Raw genomic sequence first — 23,744 nt, 5'->3', positions numbered from 1 at the left:
TGTGGATCACAACATAATATTTTTACCTTTTTTTGTTGTTTGCTTGCTTTTTTTTTCTTGGTGTCTGGGGGAAGAGAATTAGGGGAGGGAAGAAGAAAAATTTGGAATACAAATTTGGTTTTGCAGGGGTGAATGTGTGAAAACTGTCTTTGCATGTATTTTGAAAATAAAAAGCTATTAAAAAAAAAAAAAAGAAAGAAAAGGATACTCCAGAAGATCTTTGAGGTTTTATAACTTGACTTTGCAATGATTTGTTTATGGAATAAATTTTTCATCATGAAACAGCTCTAGAAAAAAAAAGATTTTTCATCAGTCTTTCAAAATTTATCACAATACTTTCATCTCTCTTGATTATCTTTGATTCAGTTACGTTCACTATAACATGCTTGTTGTCTTCACTCTTCTAGATATTTTTCTCATTTCCCCTTCTTTTATCACTTTTCCAATGTTCTTTATCAGTCTCTCTGAAGTTTTCCTGTGGTGTTCTTTTTATGATCAACCTTCTTGACATGAATCCTTTATTTTCTTAAAATATCCCTCTTGTTACTTTCCTCTCCAGACCACCAAAATTGGTTTCATATTTGTAGTTTTCAATGTGTGAGCATGGCCAGGAAGTCTTTGAAAGACTACTGTAGCTTCAACTAGTTAAAGGACCATAGAATTAGAGCTGAAGAGTATCTTAAAAGCCATTGAGTTCAACTCCTTTATTTTGCTGATGAGAAAACTGGGCCTTAGGGAGATTGTGAATTATCTAAAGTCATCAAAGTATTAAGTAGTAGATCTAGGATTCAAATTCAGTTCCTGTGACTCTATGTGTAAGAAGATTGACACTCTTTCCTACTGCATACCATATTGTTTCTTTATATATTACTATATATTATATTATTATATTATATAATATATCATATTAATAACATTACATATAACACAACACAAATATAATATTTATGTAATATAAACATAAAATTATATATTTACAATAATTATATTATGTAATATTACATATTATACTATATATATAATTTTGCACTTCCTTGTCCTCCTCTTCTGGGCAGCATGTTTTTCTCAGGAGCTAAATTTCTTCCTCTCCTAGCTTGACCTTGAGGAATGATTGGATCATGGACTCCAGACCATTTAAGAATATAAAGAAGGACCCCTTGGACACTGATAAGACAATATTCTGAGAAGCCTTTGTATCTATGTTTCTTCTTCATTTTTATCTCAACACTATTGTTATATGTAGTTGTAATATGTTTATATTTCTGGGTCCCTCCCTCCTCCACCACTACTATTCATAGGCTATTCCCCCAGAGTTGGTCATATTCAAGGATGCCAATCTACTTCAGAAGGTGAAGTATTAGAGACCTCTTAAGTGGATACTTTCCCCGCATTGGTTCCACTTTCCTTTATGATTGATATTTTTCCTTTAACCTTCATCCTGAGTTTAATCCATACCACAGCCTTAATACTACACAGGAAATGAGATCTAGCTGAAACAGTGCTGAATAATGTATTCTGAAATTTGATGCTTAACTACAATGATCAATGAAGGACCAGAGACTCTGAAGCTAATTCAAGGAGTGCAATAGCAGGTTCGGAAGACACAGGGGAGGGGGTGGAGGGAGGGAGGGAAAAAAAATCGGAACAGAAACGAGTGTCAATATAAAGTAATTATTAAATAAAAATTTAAAAAAAAAAAGAAGTAATGGATTAGTGAAGTGGTAGTTTGTAAATATTACCTTCTAGATAATTATTTTTTCTCTGATTTTAGCTGCTTTTATTGCTTGTTGGGCGTCTGGTTGATATGATGTGGTAAATACAGGATATAGGTATAGGAATTAATTCTAAACTACCTTTCCTGTCAAGTCAATAAGCATTCATTAAACACTTAATATGTTTCAGAAATGACACAAATACAAATAAAAAGAAAAATACTTCCTGTCGTCAAGGAACTTGCATTTTTAAAAAAAGACAATTTTAAATGATTACATTTAATACTTACTGGCATTAAATGCAAACTACAAAGGATTTTTAATTTCATTATCATAAAGGAGTTTCTAGTGCAGGACCTCCCTTCACTATTGTGGTGGGTAAAAGATGAAATGACTAGGAATCAAAGGTTCAATATTCTGAGGATATTGATTTATTAAGCAATGCATGGCAATTTGCAAATTAGTGTGAAATTCTGGACTATAAAAAGGTACAGAGGCAAATGGTATGGATTTGGAGTTAGAGGAACTGACTTTGAATCTTGGTTCTGCCATTTGCTAAATGTGAGATATTAGGAAAGTCATTTCAATTATTTGAGCCTCAGTTTCTTTCTCTGTAAAATGAACTACATGGCTTTTAGGGTCCTTTCTAGTTCTAAATCTTAGAATTATAGGATCTGATGGTTCCATCAGAAAATAACCATATTCTGCCATGTCTGCTTTCTGCGCTGACAGAATGTAGGATTCAATGCACACAATCTAGCATTTATTAGTATGGTTATATACAGAAAAAAGGGTCAGGTATAACTTTTCCCATTTTATAACTGGGTAAACATGAAGATTAAAGAATACTTTGATCTCTAAATTTCCAATATCATGACTTAAGTGGAGTTGACATAGGATTGCAGGATTTAGAACTAATTGATTTTGAAATCATCTATTATAGCCTACCTCATTTTATAAATAAAGAAACTGAGATCCAGTTTTTTAGTGTCCAGTGTCACACAGGTAGCAAGTAGTAGAGCCAGGATTCAAACCCAAATCTTCTCACCTAAATCCAATCCTCTTTCTATTTTGCTATGATGAATGGATGCAACACTTCAAATCTGTCACGTATTTGATCCATGAATTATTCAGTCTACTATTTTCTCTGTATTCTTGTACTTATTTTTTTAAAAGAAATTCTTAGTAGAATATAATCAATAGAAGCCCTTTTAATAAATGAGTATGACTGTCCATTCCTGAAACTGCTTTGAATTTTCTACAAATGATAGTTGTTTCACAGTGTTATTACATCACCTCCATTCATATACCAAGATTGATGTAGGAAATTTTGTGTAAATACAGCCCACTCCATCAAGAACCCATTGTGTCACTATGGCTCTTAAAGATGTTCAGCTCAATGTAGCATGTTTGGCAACTCCATCATGGAACAAACTTCCATGATTTATAAGGTACAAACATGAAGTCTTTAGGAAAGTTGTTGAACTACTTTATAGGTCACCTTTATTTTTCCTACCATAGATGTTTTGACTCATAGGTTTCCTTTATGTCACCCTGTCCATATTCTAGATATTAAGAAGAAATAAAGCAGTTACTGTTTGGTGGGATGACTAGCTGATTGGAAGTCATTTTTACATAATTGATTTCAAATGAAAAATAAAAGTAATAGCAGCATACTTCTAGAACTTTAAGAGTTTCAAAGTGCTTTATATAAGTTTTCTAATCTGAATGTCACAATAAACTTTGTGAATGAAATCAATGCTGCACATATTATTATCCTGATTTTTACTAATTACATATTTCATCAATGAGGAAATGGAGGCAGTCAATTGACTTGTCAAGATCAGGTAGTGTATAGAACATATTCCATCCTCACCTTTAAATTCCCAGAGTCCTTTGCATCCAAATGCTATCTTCATGTTATCATTCTTGATTCCTTCAGCTGCTATTAGTATTTTCTCTCCAAAAGATTTCCATATGGAAATATATATGTATATAAATACACATATACATATATAGAACACATATGTATACATATATTCATTCACATGTATGTATGTATGTCTATATCTATATCCCAGTCAGAAAGCAAATGTCCTAAAGATATAGAGTTTCATTTTTGTCTTTGCCTTCTTATCACCTGGAAAAGTCATTGGCACAAGTAGGTGCTTAATATATACTTACTCATTGACAAATTGATAGAGATGGGATTGGAGCCCAGATCTTTTAAACTCCAAATTTAGCATTCTATTCACAACAAAACAGATGACAGTGTTAATTAATTAGGACAAATATCAGTGGCAAATGAATCACTCAATCGGTCAAGTAATAAGTCTTCATTGAATGTATTCAATTTCATCTAGGACTGTATGGTAATTGAATGTAAGAGAAATGCAAGAAATTGTTCTTGTACTCAAGAGACTTATACTCTGACTAGGAAAATATTTCACATATGGAACAAATGTAATAAATTTAAACTGTTTTCTTTCTCCCCAAATTTTGCTAGAGCCTTTTATTTCTCCACCCTATTTAATACATTCATATGGATGATATTGTCTGAGGGGAGAGTAAAATTCTCAAAGGCTGGCCAGTACTGTATCTTGTATACAAAAAGTACTTAATGGATATTTGTTGTGAATTAAATTGAATTGAATGTGAATGTGGACAATGTATAATGGAAAGAGTTTTGGTTAGAGCCAAAGGATCTCCTGGATTTAAATTCTATCTTTGATATTTATTGATTATGTGAGCTTAGGCAAATTATTTAATATCAATGAGAATATTTTTCCCGCCAGCACAGGTAAACACTCATCCATGCTTTCTCATTTCATATGATTCTTGTTCATATCCTTCTAGCAATTCTCCATAGAGGAGTCATTCAGTATTCTAGAGAACTTCTTGATTTTTTAACATTGCTTGGACACCAAAGAATCACTTAGGCTGTCCATCGCTTCTCTTTTGCTCTTGTTACATCAGAAAGGACATGAGAAATACATAAGACTGTAAGACCAAACATTTGGAGCTGCAATGGACATCAGAGAACATCTGGACCATTTGTTAGATCAGGAAATGGAGGACCTTTTGGCAAAAGGAAGAAATGGTAGACATAGGATTTGAATACAGATCTTCTGATTCTGTTTTATTTCAAGAAATAATACTATAATCAAATAGTCATTGATGCTTAGAATTTTGAGTCATTTGTTGTTGAATAATTTTTCAGTTGTATCTGACTTTTTGTGACTCCATTTGGAGTTTCTTGGCAAAGACACTGGAGTGTTTTGCTATTTCCATCTCCAGCTCATTTTACAGATGAGAAAGCTAAGGCACACAGGGTTAAGTGTCTTGCCCAGGTTCACACAGTCAGGCGTCTGAGGCCAGATGAGCTTTCTTGCCTCCACACCCAGTGCTCTGTGCATTATGGTGCCACCTAGTGGCTCCTTTTGAGTAAGAGGGGACCTTACAGCTCTCATCTATTCCAACTTCTTACTTAGAAAAGGATGTGACCAATAAATAAGATCTTAAGACTATCTATCTAGAGCTGGAAGAAACCTCAGAGGTCAGGTAGGTCTCAGGAGAATAAGTGACAAAGTCATACAGTTTAGTATGTGTCATGGACAGATTCCGAATCCAAGTCTTTTGATTTTAGAACCAATGATCTTACTATATCATGCTGCTTCAGTGTCTTATTAGTCAGTTAGTGACCACATAGTCACTAAACACCTACCATATACCAAAAGGGCAGATAGGTAGCATAGTGGAGAGAATACTAGACTTGTAGTCAGGAAGACTCATCTTTCTCAAGATACTTGCTGAGTGATCCTGGAAAGGTCACTTATCCCTATTTGCCTCAGTTTCCTCATCTGTAAAATGAGCTGGAGAAGGAAATGGCAAACCACTTCAGTATATCTTTGTTGAGAAAACCAAAAATGGGGTCAAGAAGAATCGAACATGAACAAAAATGGTGTACAAGGTGCTGTGTTAAATACTGAGGTTACAAAGAAATACAAAAAAATAGTTCCTTACTTTAAGGTATTTACAGTCTAATGGGGAGATACCATGAAAATAACTGTGTACAAACAGGCTAGCTATAGAATAAATTGAAGTTAATCTCTGAAGGAAGGCACTAAGATAAAAGTGGAATGGGAAGGTTTTCTTTCAGCTAAGATTTGAAGGAAGCCAAGAAAGCCAGAGGTGGGGTTGTTAAAAGTCTCAAGCATGGTCAGTGAAAAAGCATCTATTTGGAAGATGGAGTAACATATGAATGTCAGGGCAAGGAAGCCAATGTCCATACAGAGCAGAGTAGATAGAGTTGAAAAAGTAAGGTGTAAGAAGACTGAAAATGAAGGAAGAGGTCAGATTATGAAGGATTTTAAGAGCACAATTTCAGATTCAGATGATTACTATCTATACTACTAAAGACAAGAAGTCCTTAGAAGAAATAGTGTAGTTCTCATAATCAATAACAAGGTGAAAAAAGAAGCACTGGGATACAATCTCAAAAAAGACAAAATGATATTTGTCTGAATCCAAGGCAAACCATTCAATATCATAATAATAAAAAATCTACATTGCAAACACTGATGTTGATAATGCCAAAGATGATCAGTTCTATGAAGAACTACAATATCTGGAAATAATACCAAAAAAAGATGTCATATTCATCATAAGGGAATGGACTCCTAAAGTAGAAAATCAATAGATAATTGGAGTAACAAGCAAGTTTGTCCTTGGATACAAAATGAAGCAGGGCAGAGACTAAAAGAGCTTGGTTAAGATAACTCACAAGTCATAACACAGGTAAACATGTTTTTCAATAACACCAAAGGTTTCTCTACCAATGGATATCACTAGATGGTCAATATAAAAATCATATTGATTATATACTTTGTAGCCACCCTTTATGAGTCAATTAAAATGAGATTTGGAGCTGACTGTGGATGAGATCATGACTTTTTGCAAAATTCAGACTTAAATTGAAATAGGGAAAACCATCAGACCATATCCCTTATGAATATGAAGTGGAAGTAATGAATAGATTTAAAGGATTAGATCAGATAGATAGAATAGCTGAAGAACTAGGACCAGAATTTTGCAATATTGTACAAGATGCAAAAACAAAAATATTCTAAAGAAAAAGAGGAGCAAAATGGTTGTTTGATAAGGTTTTATATATAGCTGAGGAAAAAGAGAAGATAAAAGGGATAAGAGAAAGGGAAAGATTCATCCAACTGAAAGTAGAATTCTAAAGAATAGGAAGAAGAGATAAGATTTTTTTAAATGAGCAATGCAAAGAAATAGAAAAAAAAAATACAATGGAAAGGAGAAGAAATTTCATCAAGAATTTCATCAGAGATATCAAAGGAATGTTTCACACAAAAATAATCATGATAAAAGACAAAAGTGGTTGGAATTTAACAGAAGCAGAAGAGATTAAGAAAATACATAAGAACACAAAAGAACACATACACAAAAGAACAATCTAAGAAAGATCTTAATATTACTGATAACCACAATAATCAGAACAATCATGATGGTGTGGTTATTGATATATACCCAAACATTCTGGAGAATGAAGTCAAGTGGACCTTAACAATAAAGCTCACAGAGGTGATGAAATTCTAGCTAAGTTGTTGAAAACCCTAAAAGGTGATGCTGTTAAAGTGCTGGATTCAATATACCAGGAAATTTGGAAAACACGACAATGGCCACTGATTTATATCTCATTTCTAAAGAAGGGCAATGCCAAAAACTGTTCAAATTAGTAAACAACTGCATTCATTCCATGTGCCAGTAAAGTTATATTTAAGATTCTGCAAGCCAAGCTTCAGCAGCATATGAACTGAGAACTACCCAAAAAGAAAGCTTGTTTTTAAAGAGGCAGGGAAACTGGAGACCAAATTGTTCACATTCACTGGACTTTAGAGAAAGCAAGGGAATTACAGAAAAACATCTACTTCCACTTCATTGACTACGTTAAAATCTTTGACGGTGTGGATCACAACAAAATGTGGCAAGTCCTCAAAGAAATGGTAATACCCTATTATCTTACTTGATCCTGAGGAATCTGCATGTGGACCAAGAAGCAACAGTTAGAACTAAACATGAAACTACTGATTGGTTTAAGGCTGGAAAAGAATGAGAAGGCTGTATATTATTACCTTATTTATTTAACTGATGTGTAGAGTACATCATGGGAAATGCTAAGCTGATGAACTGAAAGATAGAATTAACGTTGCTGAGAGAAATATCAATAATCTTAGATATGCAAATGATACTACTTTGATGGCAAAAAGTGAAGAATTAAGATGCCTTTTGATGAGGGTAAAAGAGGAGAGTGTAAAAGCTGGCTTGGAGCTTAACATTTAAGAAAGGGGGAAAAAAAAAACTAAGATCTTGGCAACTGGTTTTATCACTTCCTGGCAAATAGGAGAAGAAATGGAGGCAATGTCAGATTTTGTATACTTGGGCTCAAAGATCACTGCAGATGGCAACTCCAGCCATAAAATTAAAAGATGCTTGCTCTTTGGAAGGAAAGCTTTGGCAAATCTGGACAGTATAATAAAAAGTGGGGGCCTCACCTTGCTGACAAAGGTCTGTATGGTCAAAGCTATGCAAAAGCAATGTGTGACTGTGAGAGTTGGAGTACAAGGAAAATTGAGTGTCAGAGAAATGATGCTTTCAAATTGTGGTGTTGAAGACTTTTGAGTGTTTGTGGACAGCAAGTAGATCAGTCAAAAGTTAAAGAAATTAATTCAACATCCAGCCATTCTGGAGAGCAATTTGGAACTATGCTCAAAAAGTTATCAAAATGTGCATACTCTTTGATCCAGCAGTGCTACTACTAGGCTTATACCCCAAAGAAATACTAAAGAAGGGAAAGGGACCTGCATGTGCAACAATGTTTGTGGCAGCCCTCTTTGTAGTGGCCAGAAACTGGAAACTGAGTGGATGCCCATCAATTGGAGAATGGCTGGATAAATTGTGGTATATGAATATTATGGAATATTATTGTTCTATAAGAAATGACCAGCAGGATGAATACAGAAAGGCTTGGAGAGACTTACATGAACTGGTGCTAAATGAAATGAGCAGAACCAAGAGATCATTATATACTTCAACAAAGATGCTGTATGAGAGGATGTATTCTGATAGAAGTGGATTTCTTCAACAAAGAGATCTAACTCTGTTTTAATTGATCAATGATGGACAGAAGTAGCTGCACCCAAAGAAAGAACACTGGGAAATGAATGTAAGCAGTTTGCATTTTTGTTTTTCTTTTTGGGCTATTTTTACCGTCTGAATCCAATTCTTCCTGTGCAACAAGAGAACTGTTTGGTTCTGCACACATATATTGTATCTAGGATATATTGTGACATATTTAACATGTATAGGACTTTTTGCCATCTGGGGGAGGGGGTGGAGGGAAGGAGGGGAAAAGTCGGAACAGAAGTGAGTGCAAGGGATAATGTTGTAAAAAAATTACCAAATCTAGTCTCAGACACTTAACACTTCCTAGCTGTGTGACCCTGGGCAGGTCACTTAACCCCAATTGCCTCAGCAAATTAAAAAAAAAAATTACCCAGGCATGAGTTCTGTCAATAAAAAGTTATAATTATGAAAAAAAAGAAATAAATTTAAATATTCACCAGAAGGTCAAATACTGAAGCTGAAGGTTAAATACGTTAGCCACATAATGAGAAAACAGTTCTCATTGGAAAAGACCCTGATGTTGGGAAAGATTGAAGTCAAAAGAAAAAGGTATTGGCAGAGAATGAAATGGATAGATGGTGTGATGGAAACAGCAAAAATGAGCTTGGACAGACTTCTAGGGAAACTGAAAGATAGAAGGGACTAGAATGATATAATTCATGGGGACATGAGGAGTTGAACATGACTGAATGACTGAAAAACAATATTAGAGGTTATCAAATGATAAACCAATAATCACCCCATATTTTGAATATCTATATATATCTATATCTATATCTATCTATCTATCTATCTATCTATATATATATACAATACTATAGTCTATTAAGTGTATGGTGGTCTTATGTCTAAAAAATGTACATACCTTAATCAAAACACTTTCTTGTTAAAAATGTAAGCATCATGTGAGCCTTCATAATCTTTATGTTGGTGGAGAGTCTTGCCTCAGTATTGATGGCTGCTGACTGATCAGAATGGAATTGCTGAAGTTTGGGTGACTGTGGCAATTTCTTAAAATAAGATAACAATAAAATTTACTGAACTGATTAAGTCTTCCTTTCATAAAAAATTTCTCTATAAAATGTCATGCTGTTTAATAGCATTTTACCAGATTAGAACTTTCAAAATTGGAGTTAATTTTCTCAAACAATGATGCTGTTTTATAAGTTTATATAATATTCATCAATATTGTTGCATTTCAGGCAATAGGGAAGTCCAAGGAAAGGGAGAGTTTGTTGGTGAAGTCGTCGTAACGCACACAACACTTATTAAGTTTGCTGTCTTATATGGGCACAGTTTATAGTATCCTAAAACAATTACACTGATCACTGATCAAAGATAACCATAGAAGATATAATAATAATGAAAAGTTAGAAATATTGTGAGAATTACCAAAATGTGACACAGAGACACAATAGAGACACATTACTGGAAAAATGGTACCAATAGACTTGGTTGTCACAAAGCTGCCATAAACCTTCAATTTATTAAAACAACAACAATAAAAAACAAAATCCCAATATCTGCAAAGAGCAATAAAGCAAAGTGTAATAAAACAAAGTACGTCTATATTTCTCCTGTGCCCCTATCAATTGAATATAGCCTGAAGCATGCTATTTTTCCCTCTTTCATTTTTCCCCTTTTATTCAGATCTACTTGTACAAAATGACTAATATGTAAATGTTTCACATAATTGCACAGGTATGACTTATATCTGATTGCTTAGTATCTCAGAAGAGAGAGAGAGAGAGAGAGAAGGGAGGGAGGCATAGAATTTGGAATTCCAAACTTTAAATAAAAATGTTTTTTAAAATTTGAGGGGAAAAGACAGACAGGTTATTCTGAAATCATCCTGCTTCTCAATTCTTATAACACAATAATATTTCATTATAATTCCATACCACAGCTTGTTTAGATATTCCCCAATTGAAGGGCAACCCTTTAAATTCCAATTCTTAGCCACCACAAAAAGAGCTATTGTAAATATTTTTGTACAAATAAGTCCTTTCTCCTTTTTTCTGGATGTTTTTGGGACATAGACTTAGCAGTGGTATCATGGGATTAAATGTGCAGTTTTATACTCCTTTGGTCATAGTTCCAAATTGCTCTCCATAATAGTTGGATCAGTTTACAACTCCACCAACAATGCAATGAATATCACATTTCCCCACATTCCCGCCAACATGTAACACTTTCTTTTTCTTTCATATTAATCAATTTGATAGGTGGGAAGAGGTACCTCAGAGTTGTTTTAATTTGAATTTCTCTAATCAATAGTGATTTAGGGAATTTTTTTATATGACTATATAGAAAGCTTTCTTTGTCTGAAAACTGCCTGTTCATATCCTTTGACCTTTTTTCAATTGGGGAATGGCTGTATTTTTTTTTTAAACTCAGTTCTCAAAGATACTTGTTGCAAATCAGCCTCTTCCTCCCTCTTTCCCCCCACAGCCTCCTGCTTTCCTAATAAATTTGGTTGCATTGGTTTTGCCTCTGCAAAACCTTTTTAATTTTACATAATCAAAATGATATACTTTATATTTTGTAATGCTCTCTATATTTTCTTTGGTCATAAATTCTTCCATTAGCTATAAATCTGACACATAAACTATTTCATGCTCACTTAATTTGCTTATGGTATCCCCTTTTAAGTGTAAATTGTGTACTCATGTTGACTTTATCTTAGTATTCCTAGATTCTGTCATACTATTTTCCAGTTTTTCCAGCAAATAAGTTTTTGTTCCAAAAGTTAGGATCTTTGGGTTTACTATATAGTAGATTACTATGGTGATTTATTATAATGCAATTGGTACCTAATCTATTCCATTGGTCCATCACTCTATTTGTCAGTCAGTACCAGTTTTGTTTTGTTTTTTGAAAGGCGATTGGAATTAAGTGATTCTTCTAGGATCATGCAACTAATAAATGTTAAATGTCTAAGGCTGGATTTGAACTCATTTGAAATTGACTCTAGAGCTGGTGCTCTATCCATTGTGCCATCTAGCTGTTCCACAGTACTAGATTGTTTTGATAACTATCACTTTAAAATACAATTTGAGATCCAGTATGACTAGATCACCTTCTTTCACCTTTTTTCATTGATTCCCTTGATATCCTTAAGTTTTTATTCTTTTAGATGAAGTTTGTTATTTTTTTTCTAGCTCTAGAAAATAATTTTTTGATAGTTTGGTATGGCACAGAATAAATAGATTGATTGAGATTGTATTGTCATCTTTATTATATTGGTTCAGCCCACCCATGAGCATGATAGTCTGTTTTGAACCATACTTATCTATGAATGTGTCATAGTTCACCTCCTTCCATATTAGACTGCAATTTCCTTGAAGGCAGATGTATATAACATTTCATCTTTGAATACCTGATACTAAAATCTTAGTTTATACATAAAAGAAATCCAGAAATATTTGTTGAATTGAACTGAATAAGTTGAAGAGCAACCAGAAGAGATGACTAAGACAATCAAGTATCTTGAGATCATACTATAAGATGATGTGGTGAAGAAAATGATAATATTTAGCCTGAAGAAAAACTTTAGGGATAGATATAAACTATCTGCCACTTAGAAGGTGGCCAGTACTTGGAGGACTGCCACCTAGAAGGAAGAATAAAACTTATGATCATAGATTTAGAGAGAGAAGGAACATAAGAAGCTATCTAGTCCAGTCTCCTAGTTTTTATAAATGGGGAATATGAGATCAGAGAAGTTGTGAATTGCTTAGAGTCACATGGGTAGTGAATAACTGCTTGGTCTTGAATGCTGAACCAGAAGAACTAGATTAAAGCTAGAGAAGCAGATTTAGACTTAATGTAAGGAAGTACTTCCTAATCCATCATTTATATAGTACCCAAACATTTATTTAGCACCAGTTATGGTATGTACTGTGCTAGACTGAGGAGAGTCCCTAAATTTCCTCAAGGGAAACAGCATTTAGATATGTAAGTTTAATGGGGGCTTTGCTGCATATTGCCTGACATGGAGATACACTGTTACCAGGAGAAGACATTCTGTATTCTCCTGATATGTGGGTGGGAATGGCTTCTTTCCATTGTCTATGTAACCAAAACAGGCTGCAACTTTAAATTTGTCAGAGTGGGATAGTCTCTCTTTCCAGCAATATCCAGAAAGATGGATATCATAAACTGAACTGAGTAAGGGGAAGAGGGAACTATTTTCCCTTTTTTTTTTTTTTGGCTTCAAGAATTGAGAATGAGGGGTTATTCTGTTTCCTTCTTCCTTTTTAGCTATAGGCCCAGGTGATAGAATGCCCATCTTGAAAGATTTGAACCATGGCATCCTTGGAGAAAAAAATCTAAGCTAGATACTGCATCTAGACCATCAGCGAAGTCCTGAGAAGCCAATATGCCTCGTGCTTGAGTCCAAAGCGAATTTTAGACTTGGGTCTTGGTGTGATTGTTCTATATAAGAAGTGAATTAAGTTGTGAGTCTAATACTCTTTCTCTTTATAGAATCTGAATGGTTCAAGATGCAGTTATGCTCCTCAATTATCTGGAGCGAGGGGCAATACCTGCATAAAGGTTCTTGTTATACAATTGAAGTAAATATTTCTTTATAAAGCTAATCTGATGTTAAGAGTAGAAATGGTGCTGGTGGAGGCTGAAGTCAATGTAAGAAACTCAAACCTCCTTCAACATACTGTAGAACACTGAAATAGGGTATGACACATTCTAGTCCTTCAAACAGTAGGGAGAGAGCAGTTACCATTAAATAAGTAAATGCAAAATATATAAAGAGTAAGTACAATATAATTCTGGGGGGACAGTATGTACATTAGCAGTGAGGAGGGAGCCAATAAAGTCCTCATCAGGAGGAGTCTTCAGCTAAAGGACTATAGGGATCCTATTAGGCAAAGGAGAAGAAGGCTGCATGCAAAATAGACTATCTCGATAGCTCGTATGTTTCATTTCACCAGATTTCTTTAAGTAAACACTGGATGACTACTTGACTATATAATATAATAAGATCTATATGGCTAAACTTCCTTTCTTTACATTTTTTCATTAATTCTTTAGATATTCTTGACCTTTTAATCTTCCAAATACATTTTAAAAAATCTAGTTCAATAAAATTCTTTTTGGTAGTTTAATTAGTATGGCATTGAATAGGTAGAATAGTTTGGGCAGAAATTTCATTTTGATTATATTGGCTTTGTCCACCCATAAACAATAATATATCTCCATTTATTTAAATCTGACGTTACATAAAAATGTTTTATACCTATGATTATGTAGTTCCTGAGTTTATCTTGGCAGATATATTCCCAGGTATTTTATGCAATCTATAGTTAAATATCTCTTACTATCTCTTTTTGCAGGATTTTGTTGGTGAAATACAGAAATGATGATGATCTGTGTGGAGTTATTTTATATACTATTACTTTGCTAAAATTATTGTTTCAACTAACTTTTTAGTTGAATTTTAGAATTTTCCAAGCATATCCTCATATTATCTGCAAAAGAGATAGTTTTATTACCTTATTATCCATTCTGATTTCTTTCTTTTCCTCCCTCTTATTGCTATTGCCACCATTTCTAATATAATATTAAATAATCCTTGCTTCACTCCTGATCTTACTGGAAAGACTTTTAGTGTATCCCCATTATAAATAATGTTTGCTAATGATATTAGGTAAATGTTGGTTTCCTTTAATATCTAGTTCATATCCTAACTCTTAGTTTTCTCAATATTAGTGCCTTCCCTCTGAAATTACCTCCTTTTGTACTGTACATATCTTGTTATGTACAACTATTTTTAAGTGCTCTTCCCCATGAGAATGTGAACTTCTTGAAGGCAAACATAGTGGATTTTTTTTTGTTTTTCTTTATATCTCTTGTGGCACATTAGTAGGTGTTTAACAACAGAGTTAAAAATAATCAGGCAGGTATTCGGGACAAAATATTACACTAAGGTGACATTCATATAGAGATGGGAATCTGTGTGAACTGTTAAATCCAACTAAAGCAATAAGGGAATCACAGAATCTTGGAAGAAGGAGGAGTCTTAATAGTCATGGGTTAATGCAACATCTCTGCCTTCCACTCAAGAACCTTCTTTGCAGTTTTCCATTTCCTTCCTGATTTCTGATTCTTGGCTTTAAAATATATCTCAGAGGTTGAGGACACACAGCAGTAAAATCACAAAATCTCTACCAATGGCTCTATCTGCAGAAAGCCACTGACTCCAATATATTGGTCACAGACTCTTGAGACCATAAAAGTCTAAACTGAAAGGTATTCTAGAGTTCATCTACTCCATTGCCCTCATTTCCCCAAAGACAAAATTGAAACTGAGAGACAGGAAGTGATTTGCCCAAGATCACAGTTAAAGTAGCATAATTAGAATTTGAATCTACATCTTCTAGTTCTGAATTTTTTTTGTGTGTGTGTTTGTGTTGTATATGCATGTTTATATGTTTTCAAAGATAAGAGTTTTTTTTTTCCTTGTGGTTGGATTCAGCTACATTCTAAAATATTCTGACTTAGAGATCTTGTCTTGCTAGGCTCTGATTTAAATTGTAGAGCCCAAGGGACCAGCCTGGCTAGAATACTTGCACTTGAACACTTAGCACAAGTGCTGCATTCAGTAGCCACTAATTCTCCTTACAAATAGTTTCCCTGGTGAGGTTTGAAAAGCATTTGCATGGACATTGCCAAACAAGTCAGTCAGTCAATTCTAAGCACTTGATTATTAAAAAATATTTTAAGGAAAACCAAAACAATATTGCATAATCATAATAATCATGTTTATCCCTTCCCCCTAAAAATAGAGAATAAAGTACACTTTCTTCCTTTTTCTGCAGAAGTGGAAAGACACTTTGGATATGGAATATTGTATACATGGCCAGATTTGGTTGACACACTGGTTCAATTTACTCAGCTGATTTTCTCCCCTTCATTCTTTTTGTTGCTTTTACAACAGTTAGCTCATTGGGTAGAGGAGGAGGAAAGGATACTTTCAGAAATGAGCGTGATATAAAAACAAAAGATAATAATAAAAGTACAAAAATTTGAAAAGCTTGTATATTAGGCTAAAATGATGTTGAATTGGTTATAATGATAGTAAGAAAAGAGAAAACAGAATCCAAATATTTGAAAAATCTAGTATAGTGAAATTGGCTCAGAATTAGGAGACTACAAGTTGAGTTAGCTCAATATGTATCAATAATGTTATATAGCAGCCAGAAACACTAACACAGTCTTGACCTGCATTAAATAGAGAATTGTTGCTTCCAGGAATAAGGAGGTGATAATTTTAATACAATTTGCTCTGATCAGACCACATCTGGAGAATTGTGTTCAATTCTGGGACACTCAGTTTAAGAAGCTTTAAACTCATGCCATATGAGAATTAGCTGAATGAATAGGGCATGGTTTGCCTGGAAGAGAGAAAATTCAAATGGGAGATGGTAGCTCTCTTAAACATTTTAAAGTCTGTCATGTGGAAGAGAAATTAGATTTATTGTATGTGGTCTTAGATGGTAGAACCAGGAATAATGGAAAAGGATGCAAAAAGACAACTTTGGGCTGGATATCATAAAAAAAAAATCATAACCATTGGATATAGACATGCAGAAAGAGCTTTCCTATGAGAAGATGGATTTCCTCTCTTCCCCAGGTCTTCAAGTAGAGGCTAGATGACCATTTCTTGAGTATACTATAGTATGATTCTTTTGGGGGGTGTCAATTGAATAAGAGAGCCATTAAGATTCTTTCAAATACAGATAATCCATGATTCTGTGATTCTTACCTCGATTCTACTCTTAGCCCTTTCATTAAAGATGTAGGTAACTTTGAGCAAATTATTTAACTTCAATGAGACTCTGTTTCCTCATATATAAGATGGAGATAAAAGAGAGATTCCATAATATAGTAGAAGAGCACTGGAGATCAAATGCTGAGATGGCTTGGATTTGTTTGCATTCATTCATTCATTCATTTATTAATTATTATTATTTTTTTTTTTTTTTGCTTAGGTAATTGGGGTTAAGTGACTTGGTCAGGGTCACACAGTTAAGAAGTGTTACGTGTTCAAGGCCAGATTTGAACTCAGATCCTCCTGACTTCAGGATCGGTGCTCTATCCACTGTTTGTATTTAAAAAAATTAATAGGAGGAAAATGGGAATATACTAGGTAAAAAACAAAGGATAATTTTGTAATTAGAATGTGTCCAAATGAAAGAATGGAGAAGATGGTGAGGAGAGGAGTTAGGCATCTTAATAGCCTTGGATTAGCTGAACATACACACACACACACAAGAATTCTGGTGTAGAAATACATAAAATACAATAAAGAAATAGTTGGGGACCAGAAAGGAGAGAGGAAAGTTTAAGAGAGAGGTTGGAACTTGAGAAGGAATAATCCTTAAAAAAATAAACTTCAGGCATATTTATTTATCCATCCATTCATTTATTTATTTATTACAAGTGAATATTTCTATGGGAGAGGAGTAGAATGAAGAATTGCTAAGTTTTGATTGTGATGCCAAAAAAGGAAGGGAAAAAAACTTTAATCATTAAAAATAGAAAGAACAGAGCAAAAAGGTTTGTTTTTTTTTAAACTTTTATTTTAAATGTAGTAAGCATTTAAAATAAGGAACTCAAGTTTCCTATACAATTGTCTTTACTTAGTCTTAGTATATTGAAATATTAGTATAGTGCTATTAAGGGCTTAACTTGTCTAGGGTCACACAGCTAATGTGTCTAATACCAGATTTAAACTCAGGTCTTCTTGACTCAAGGCCCCACAGAAAGTTCAAATTTTATTTTATGCTGAGGCAATTGGGGTTGAGTGACTTGCCTGGGGTCACACAGCTAGGAAATATTATCAAATTTGAACTCAGGTCCTCCTGACTTCAGGACTTCAGAGCAGCATCAATTAGCTGCCCCAAATTTTATATTATTATAAACTATGAAGCAAGACTACTAGATTGGATAAGAAAAATCAGTTTTCTTACAACTCAGAGTGAATTATAAATTTATTTTCTTTTCTTCTTTCTTTCTTTTTCTTTTCCTTCCTTCCTTCCTTCCTTCCTTCCTTCCTTCCTTCCTTCCTTCCTTCCTTCCTTCCTTCCTTCCTTCCTTCCTTCCTTCCTTCCTTCCTTTCTCCCTTTCTCTCTCTCTCTCTCTCTCTCTCTCTCTCTCTCTCTCTCTCTCTCTCTCTCTCTCTTTCTCTCTCTCCTTTCCTTCCTTCTTTTCTTTTTTTTTGGCATTGAAATTGACTTAGTTTCTTCCTTCACTTTTCACAAACCATCTCTGTCACCACTGAAATCTAGAAGAATGTAAATTGATGTCAGAGAGCTTGCTGGATCATCTTGGATAAAGCAAAGATTGGTTAGATTTTTCTGTCATTCTGTCATTCTGTCATGCACATAAATACACACACAGTACTGAGCATTAGCAAAGAGTTACTTTTGAGGACATGGAACTGAACTTACCTAAAGGGTGAGAAATATTCTTAAACTTGGTCAAAATGTTAAATTTAAGAGATTCTAGACTATGTTATACCAGAAACCAGTTTATCAATACCCCCCCCCATCAATGTAGTCAGAAACCTTAATAAAAACAACATCAACAAAACCAAAAGAACCACTTTTAAACTTACAATTTATCAGTTAATGTTCAGCTCTCCTAGAGCACAACTACTTGAAAGAAGTAGGAGGTTGATCTGTTTGACTTACTGGAGATGCACACTTTATGTTTTAGGAAATGCTTTTTATCCTCAGAGAGCTTGCAATCAGGAGAAGATTGGCAAGTGTACATATGAACATGAGGCTTCATGAGTTACAGTGGGACATAAGGAGTAGAAATATCCACACTGATTTTGAGACTATGATTCAATTGCCCAAATGCTATTTTATCTGTCCACCTATTTGTAATCCCTTAGCCTAGAGGCCAGATTGAATCCAACAAGTTTTGTTGTCTACCTTTTATTTTCTATTCACATAAAAATCTGGAATGATTTTTATCAGATCAGAAAATCTGGATGGCTTTCCCCCATTGCCAAAGAAAAGTTTCTTAGAACTTTTATTATTGGTTTAAACTGGTACATACATATATATAAATTGGTTTTTTATAACCTTGTTCGTGAATGTCTTATTGTGACAGTAAAAGAGGTAGAAGTGTTTCAGTTGAATAGCCCAGCTGGATGTTAAACTTTTTTTCATAGCTTAGTGGGCCTGACTAGAAATTGTCAAGCAATAGGCATGGAATAATAGTCATGAACCTTACACAAAGGTTTAAAATGATGCCTTGTTATATTTGAGAATGTTGCCTCTTCTTTTCTGCTCTCTGGTGAAGGCTTTGAGCCTGTGTTGTGACACATGCCACATGATTCACTGCAAAATAAGTACCTATATATGCTAGGAAGAATTTTATGGTGTTGAATATATGTACATTTGTGAAAAGCAGCATTTGAAAAAGTCCTTTGTTGGTCCTCTCCTTCTATTTTGGGCATTATGTGGTCCCCTACCTTCCCTTCTCCTAGTCCCAATTCTAACAGTTATGCCAAATTGCTTTTGGGAAAAGAAATGGATTCTGGCCAAACCATTTACATAATTCACAGTTGGTGTGAAGAATCTGGGAGAGAAGAGAAGGGTTAGGATTGTTGGAACACTTGGAGCCAGGTTGAATATTTAGCTGCTCAAAGCATCATCATCTGTTTTTATTTTTTGGACTCCATGATAATAGAGATAATAATCACATTTTGTAGTACATAATAGTGTATTCTTGTGAAACCAATTGAGTTGATTGGCTAGTCCTTGTTAGTGTTATCTATTTCTTATGCATCAAATTAAAACAATTTTTTGGGGGGAATGTGGGGTTGTTTTGAATTTGAATAATAACTTATCAGTTGATATTACCAAGAGCATAGTTCTACCTGCCTCTGATACATGGCCAGCATTTCCCAGCATACTGGGATGCTCAATAGCCTCTGATTTGTTCTTCCTCATTTATTTGGCTTGCATAAAAACCTGATTAAGCTTATACGCTATTTTCTTCTTTTTAAAAATAAGTTTACTTGTAGAACACTAATTTTAAAACTTGTGCAATGTTTTAAATGACATTTTTACTCTGGCATCCTCATTATACATGGGTTAATGCTTCTTACATAATAGAACTCAGGGGCCTTTGAAAATAACTATTTCCAGCAAGAAGATGAAAGCACACATTAAGTTCTGGGATTTGTTACATAATAAGTATAATGCAGAACTCCAGTCTTTAATTTGATGTAGTCTCTTAAAGCTCAGGAAGATAGAGGATACATCTATGCAGTATGAAAGTAACTGTTGAGGTGACTAACGTAGAGTGTGTCAGTAGGGATGTTGTGACTGAATTGAATAGTTTAGTAAAGCACTTAGCCAGATAAGTCCAAAATCAGGTCAGTTTAACCAGACGATACGAAGGCTTATAGATTCAGAGCTAAAAAAAGATCTTGAAAGTTATATAGTCTAATTTTTCATTTTATAGATGAGGCTCAGAGAGATTAAGTAATTTGACTGTCATTATCTCTAGCCTAAACTAAAATGGCTGAATGATTGAATAGAATTAATAATTGATTTTGGGGGGGCATGATAGAGACATAGCTACAACCAGATTCTGTTTTGTTGAAAAACAAAATCTTTCAAATTGGTTATTCAGTTGAGACAGTTAATCTTGAAATCTCTTGGAAATAACATACACATACACACATACACACATGCAACACAAGAAGACACAAAGGTGATGGAGGGGCAGTGTGGTATAGTAGATAGAGAATTAAATTTTGGGTTATGAAACTCCAGGCTTAAGTTCTTCTCAATAGGGTCCAACTCAAAAAGAAATGGGACCATCAAACCTTGCATAAGTAGTCATGTGGATATGTATTGACTCAGAAAGCCAATTATTTAAATTATATGTGTTCTATTGTATTTTTGTTGATCTCATTCAATATTTCCCAATTATATTTTAATCTAGTTTGGCTGCACTCAGAAGGGCTGCCTGGTCTTCCAAGTTATGTTTGACACTAGGAATTTCCTTTAACACATACTGGTCATGGGCAAGTCACTTAACCTCTCAATGTCATAGCTGACTCTCTAAACTGCAGAGCAGATGCTGTCCTGCATTAGTAGAGGGAGTTTTCCTCACTAGGGAATTCCTCATACTCATGAAATCACAAGTCTGATTTATGTGGGATGTGTGTGTGTGTGTGTGTGTGTGTGTGTGATAGTAATACAGACCCCAAGAGATCTGGTTGTTAGACTGAATTTTTCACTTTTCACATGTCTATGTTGGTCTTGTGTAAATACAGTCTAGGTAGCAGCTGTTTGGGGAGAGTGTCCCAATCCTTACCTTGGTTCTATTGCCAGAAAAGGTTATGAAGAAGCAATTTAAGAGGACCTCAAGGGATAGCATAGTACTGCAATGGTGTAATGACATCACTCCCACATGGCTCTGTATGAAGTGAGCTACAGACACAAGCAAAGATTTGGTCTGGAGGTGTCTTAGGGAGTGAAAGCAGGGACTAGCCGACTGACTGAATGAACATGAATGAAGAATGACCAGCTCTCCTATTGACTGATTGATTGGCTCACATGATGGCTAGTTGACATGTTGATTGATTTCTCCTCTAATTGTCTACTACTAGAGACTGGAGACCAATACTTTTTAGGATGCTAACCTCCAAGAAATCAGTACAACCATAGCTGACATTTATTTAGTGCTTTCCCATGCATCATCTATTGGATACTCACAGCATGATGCTCAAATCTATCTGAAGGATATTGAATGACAGCAAGTTTTGTTTGAGAGAGGAATGATAATTCTTCTAACTGCTATTTTATAAACTTAAAGCAGGATCTGAAAACCCAGCTGTGTTTTTTCTGTCTTACATCATCACTAGTCATAAAAATTCTGCATTTGGGATTCTGCTTTGACAATTTGGTCAGTGATGCTTGAGGTTGAATTAAATCTAATGGGAGCAATTTCAGAGCTTTATCTATGTCTGCTCAACTGATAGAAGCTCAAATTTCTGTTTGCCAATAAGATAAGCAGGTAAACTTTGCCTCAGGCATCCAACACGTACGCATTTTGGCCTGGGAAAGATCATTTTTAGTTAATTTCCTGAAGGTTTGCTTTTAGAAAGGAGGGGAGTTTTGCTGTTATATATACATACATACATACATATCTGTATATATTCAGTAATTTCCTATACTTCCTCCTAGTGCTGAATACTCCCTAGTAACAAAGAAAAACAATTCAGCAAAACTGATCAACCAAAGAATAATTTCTGATAAGTTTGGGCAACATTCTGCACCTGTCATCCCCTACCTCTTCACCAAGCAGAGCAAAACATATTTCAGCATCTGTTCATTGGGATGGAGATTGCTGACCATGAACTCTTACCCAATAATTTACTCGTTTTGAGCAAATATTCATTTTGAGCAGCTGTGGCCAGCCATGGGTTGGCACAGTTAAATATTGAAGAGAAGAGAAGTTGGTTAACTCCCTAGAAAAAAATGGCCTAAAACGGGTCAATATCAACTTAAATTACAGCATAGGCACATCACCAAGTTTTAATTTTGGTAGAACCTAAACACCAGTTTTTGTTGAGACTTCAACAATTCTTGAAACCACAAAGGGCCCGGCTTCCCTTGGTGTATGTCTGAAATATGTCAGGCAGGTGTTTCAAAAGTACTTAGGCTGCAGGGAAATAGACCCTGATGTAATCTGCCTAATTTGGCTCTTTGAATTACTTTCAAGAACACTTGCTGTTTGTAATGGAAACAGCTCTCGGACCACTTCAGACAGGACTTTGTAATGTGAGCTGGTAAAACTCTGCAGGTGCAGTGGGCAGCTTTTTCATTTTTCATCTCACATTTGTTTACTTTAATGTGTGACTGAAAAAGTGACACAGAAGTGGTTTAACAAGTCATTTTTCATTTGAAAAATGTTTTCTTATTAAGAAAGTTAACATCTAGTACACTGCAAAAGAACTACCAGCTACAGGAAACCACATGTTGCCCGAGAGAATATGTTTCCTGAGACTTCAACTCCCCGAAGACAGTTGTTCAGGATTCTGCATACCTGAGGCCCTTTGGCGTAAGCATCAATTAGAAAATGGGAAACAGTGTTTTCCTTGCTAATTCTTGGCTACCGAATCGGGGTTACTGAAAGCTTTCTGTTTTTACCAGCATTAGGCAGCTTGAAAAATGTAAAATTATGAATTAAACTTTGTTCAGCTTGGGAAGAAAAAAATGTTCTCAGGATGCTATACCTATCTTGGGGAATGACATGGAGTCATGTTTCACCCTGAGTTTGTGTTTATATGGCACCCAACAATAGAGCCACAGGGAACTTTATGGAAGGTAGAGAAAGCAAGATATTGGAGTATACAAGGCAGGGGACGGGAGGAAAAAAACCAAGAAAAATGAAGTGTCAAATATTGAAAGAAAAGAGGAAATCCTAGAAGAAGGATTTCTTCTCCTTACTGTGGAGATGTGAAGAATATTGAATTGGACCTGTTACATCTATGACTATTTACACATTTAGCATGTTTTCTGAGTATCCTTTGAAAGATAATAATAATAGTTGGCATTTATATAGTGCTTTAAGCTTTGTGAAGTGCTTTTCACATATATCTCAAGTGCTTTTATTAACCCAATTTAACAGATGAGGAAATCAAGTGAGAAAAGTTTAATAACTTGTCCAGGGTCACATGGCTAGTCAGCAGAAACAGGATTAGAACTCGAGTATTCCTAGTTTCAAGCTCAGCATGCCATTCATTGTGCCACCTGACTGCCTATGATG

At 34.7% G+C, this 23,744-nt stretch overlaps 1 protein-coding gene across 1 annotated transcript in view; it reads right to left on the bottom strand.

The window, feature by feature from the left end:
- Window positions 1–215: 215 nt before the first annotated feature.
- The window catches only part of SMIM23 (small integral membrane protein 23), a 54,746-nt gene continuing 31,217 nt past the window's right edge, over window positions 216–23,744 (bottom strand). Inside the window, exons 4-5 of the mRNA XM_051973748.1 lie at window positions 9,787–9,931; window positions 216–287 (exon numbers count right to left, since the gene is read on the bottom strand). Coding sequence (XP_051829708.1) covers window positions 9,788–9,931 — 144 coding nt within the window. The 3' untranslated portion in view covers window positions 216–287; window position 9,787. The remainder of the gene's footprint in view (window positions 288–9,786; window positions 9,932–23,744) is intronic.

This window comes from Antechinus flavipes, chromosome 2 (genome assembly GCF_016432865.1).
Source record: "Antechinus flavipes isolate AdamAnt ecotype Samford, QLD, Australia chromosome 2, AdamAnt_v2, whole genome shotgun sequence".
Taxonomy (NCBI): domain Eukaryota; kingdom Metazoa; phylum Chordata; class Mammalia; order Dasyuromorphia; family Dasyuridae; genus Antechinus; species Antechinus flavipes.
The sequence above is the reverse complement of the archived record's forward strand: the minus strand, read 5'-3'. Positions and strand labels throughout refer to the sequence as shown.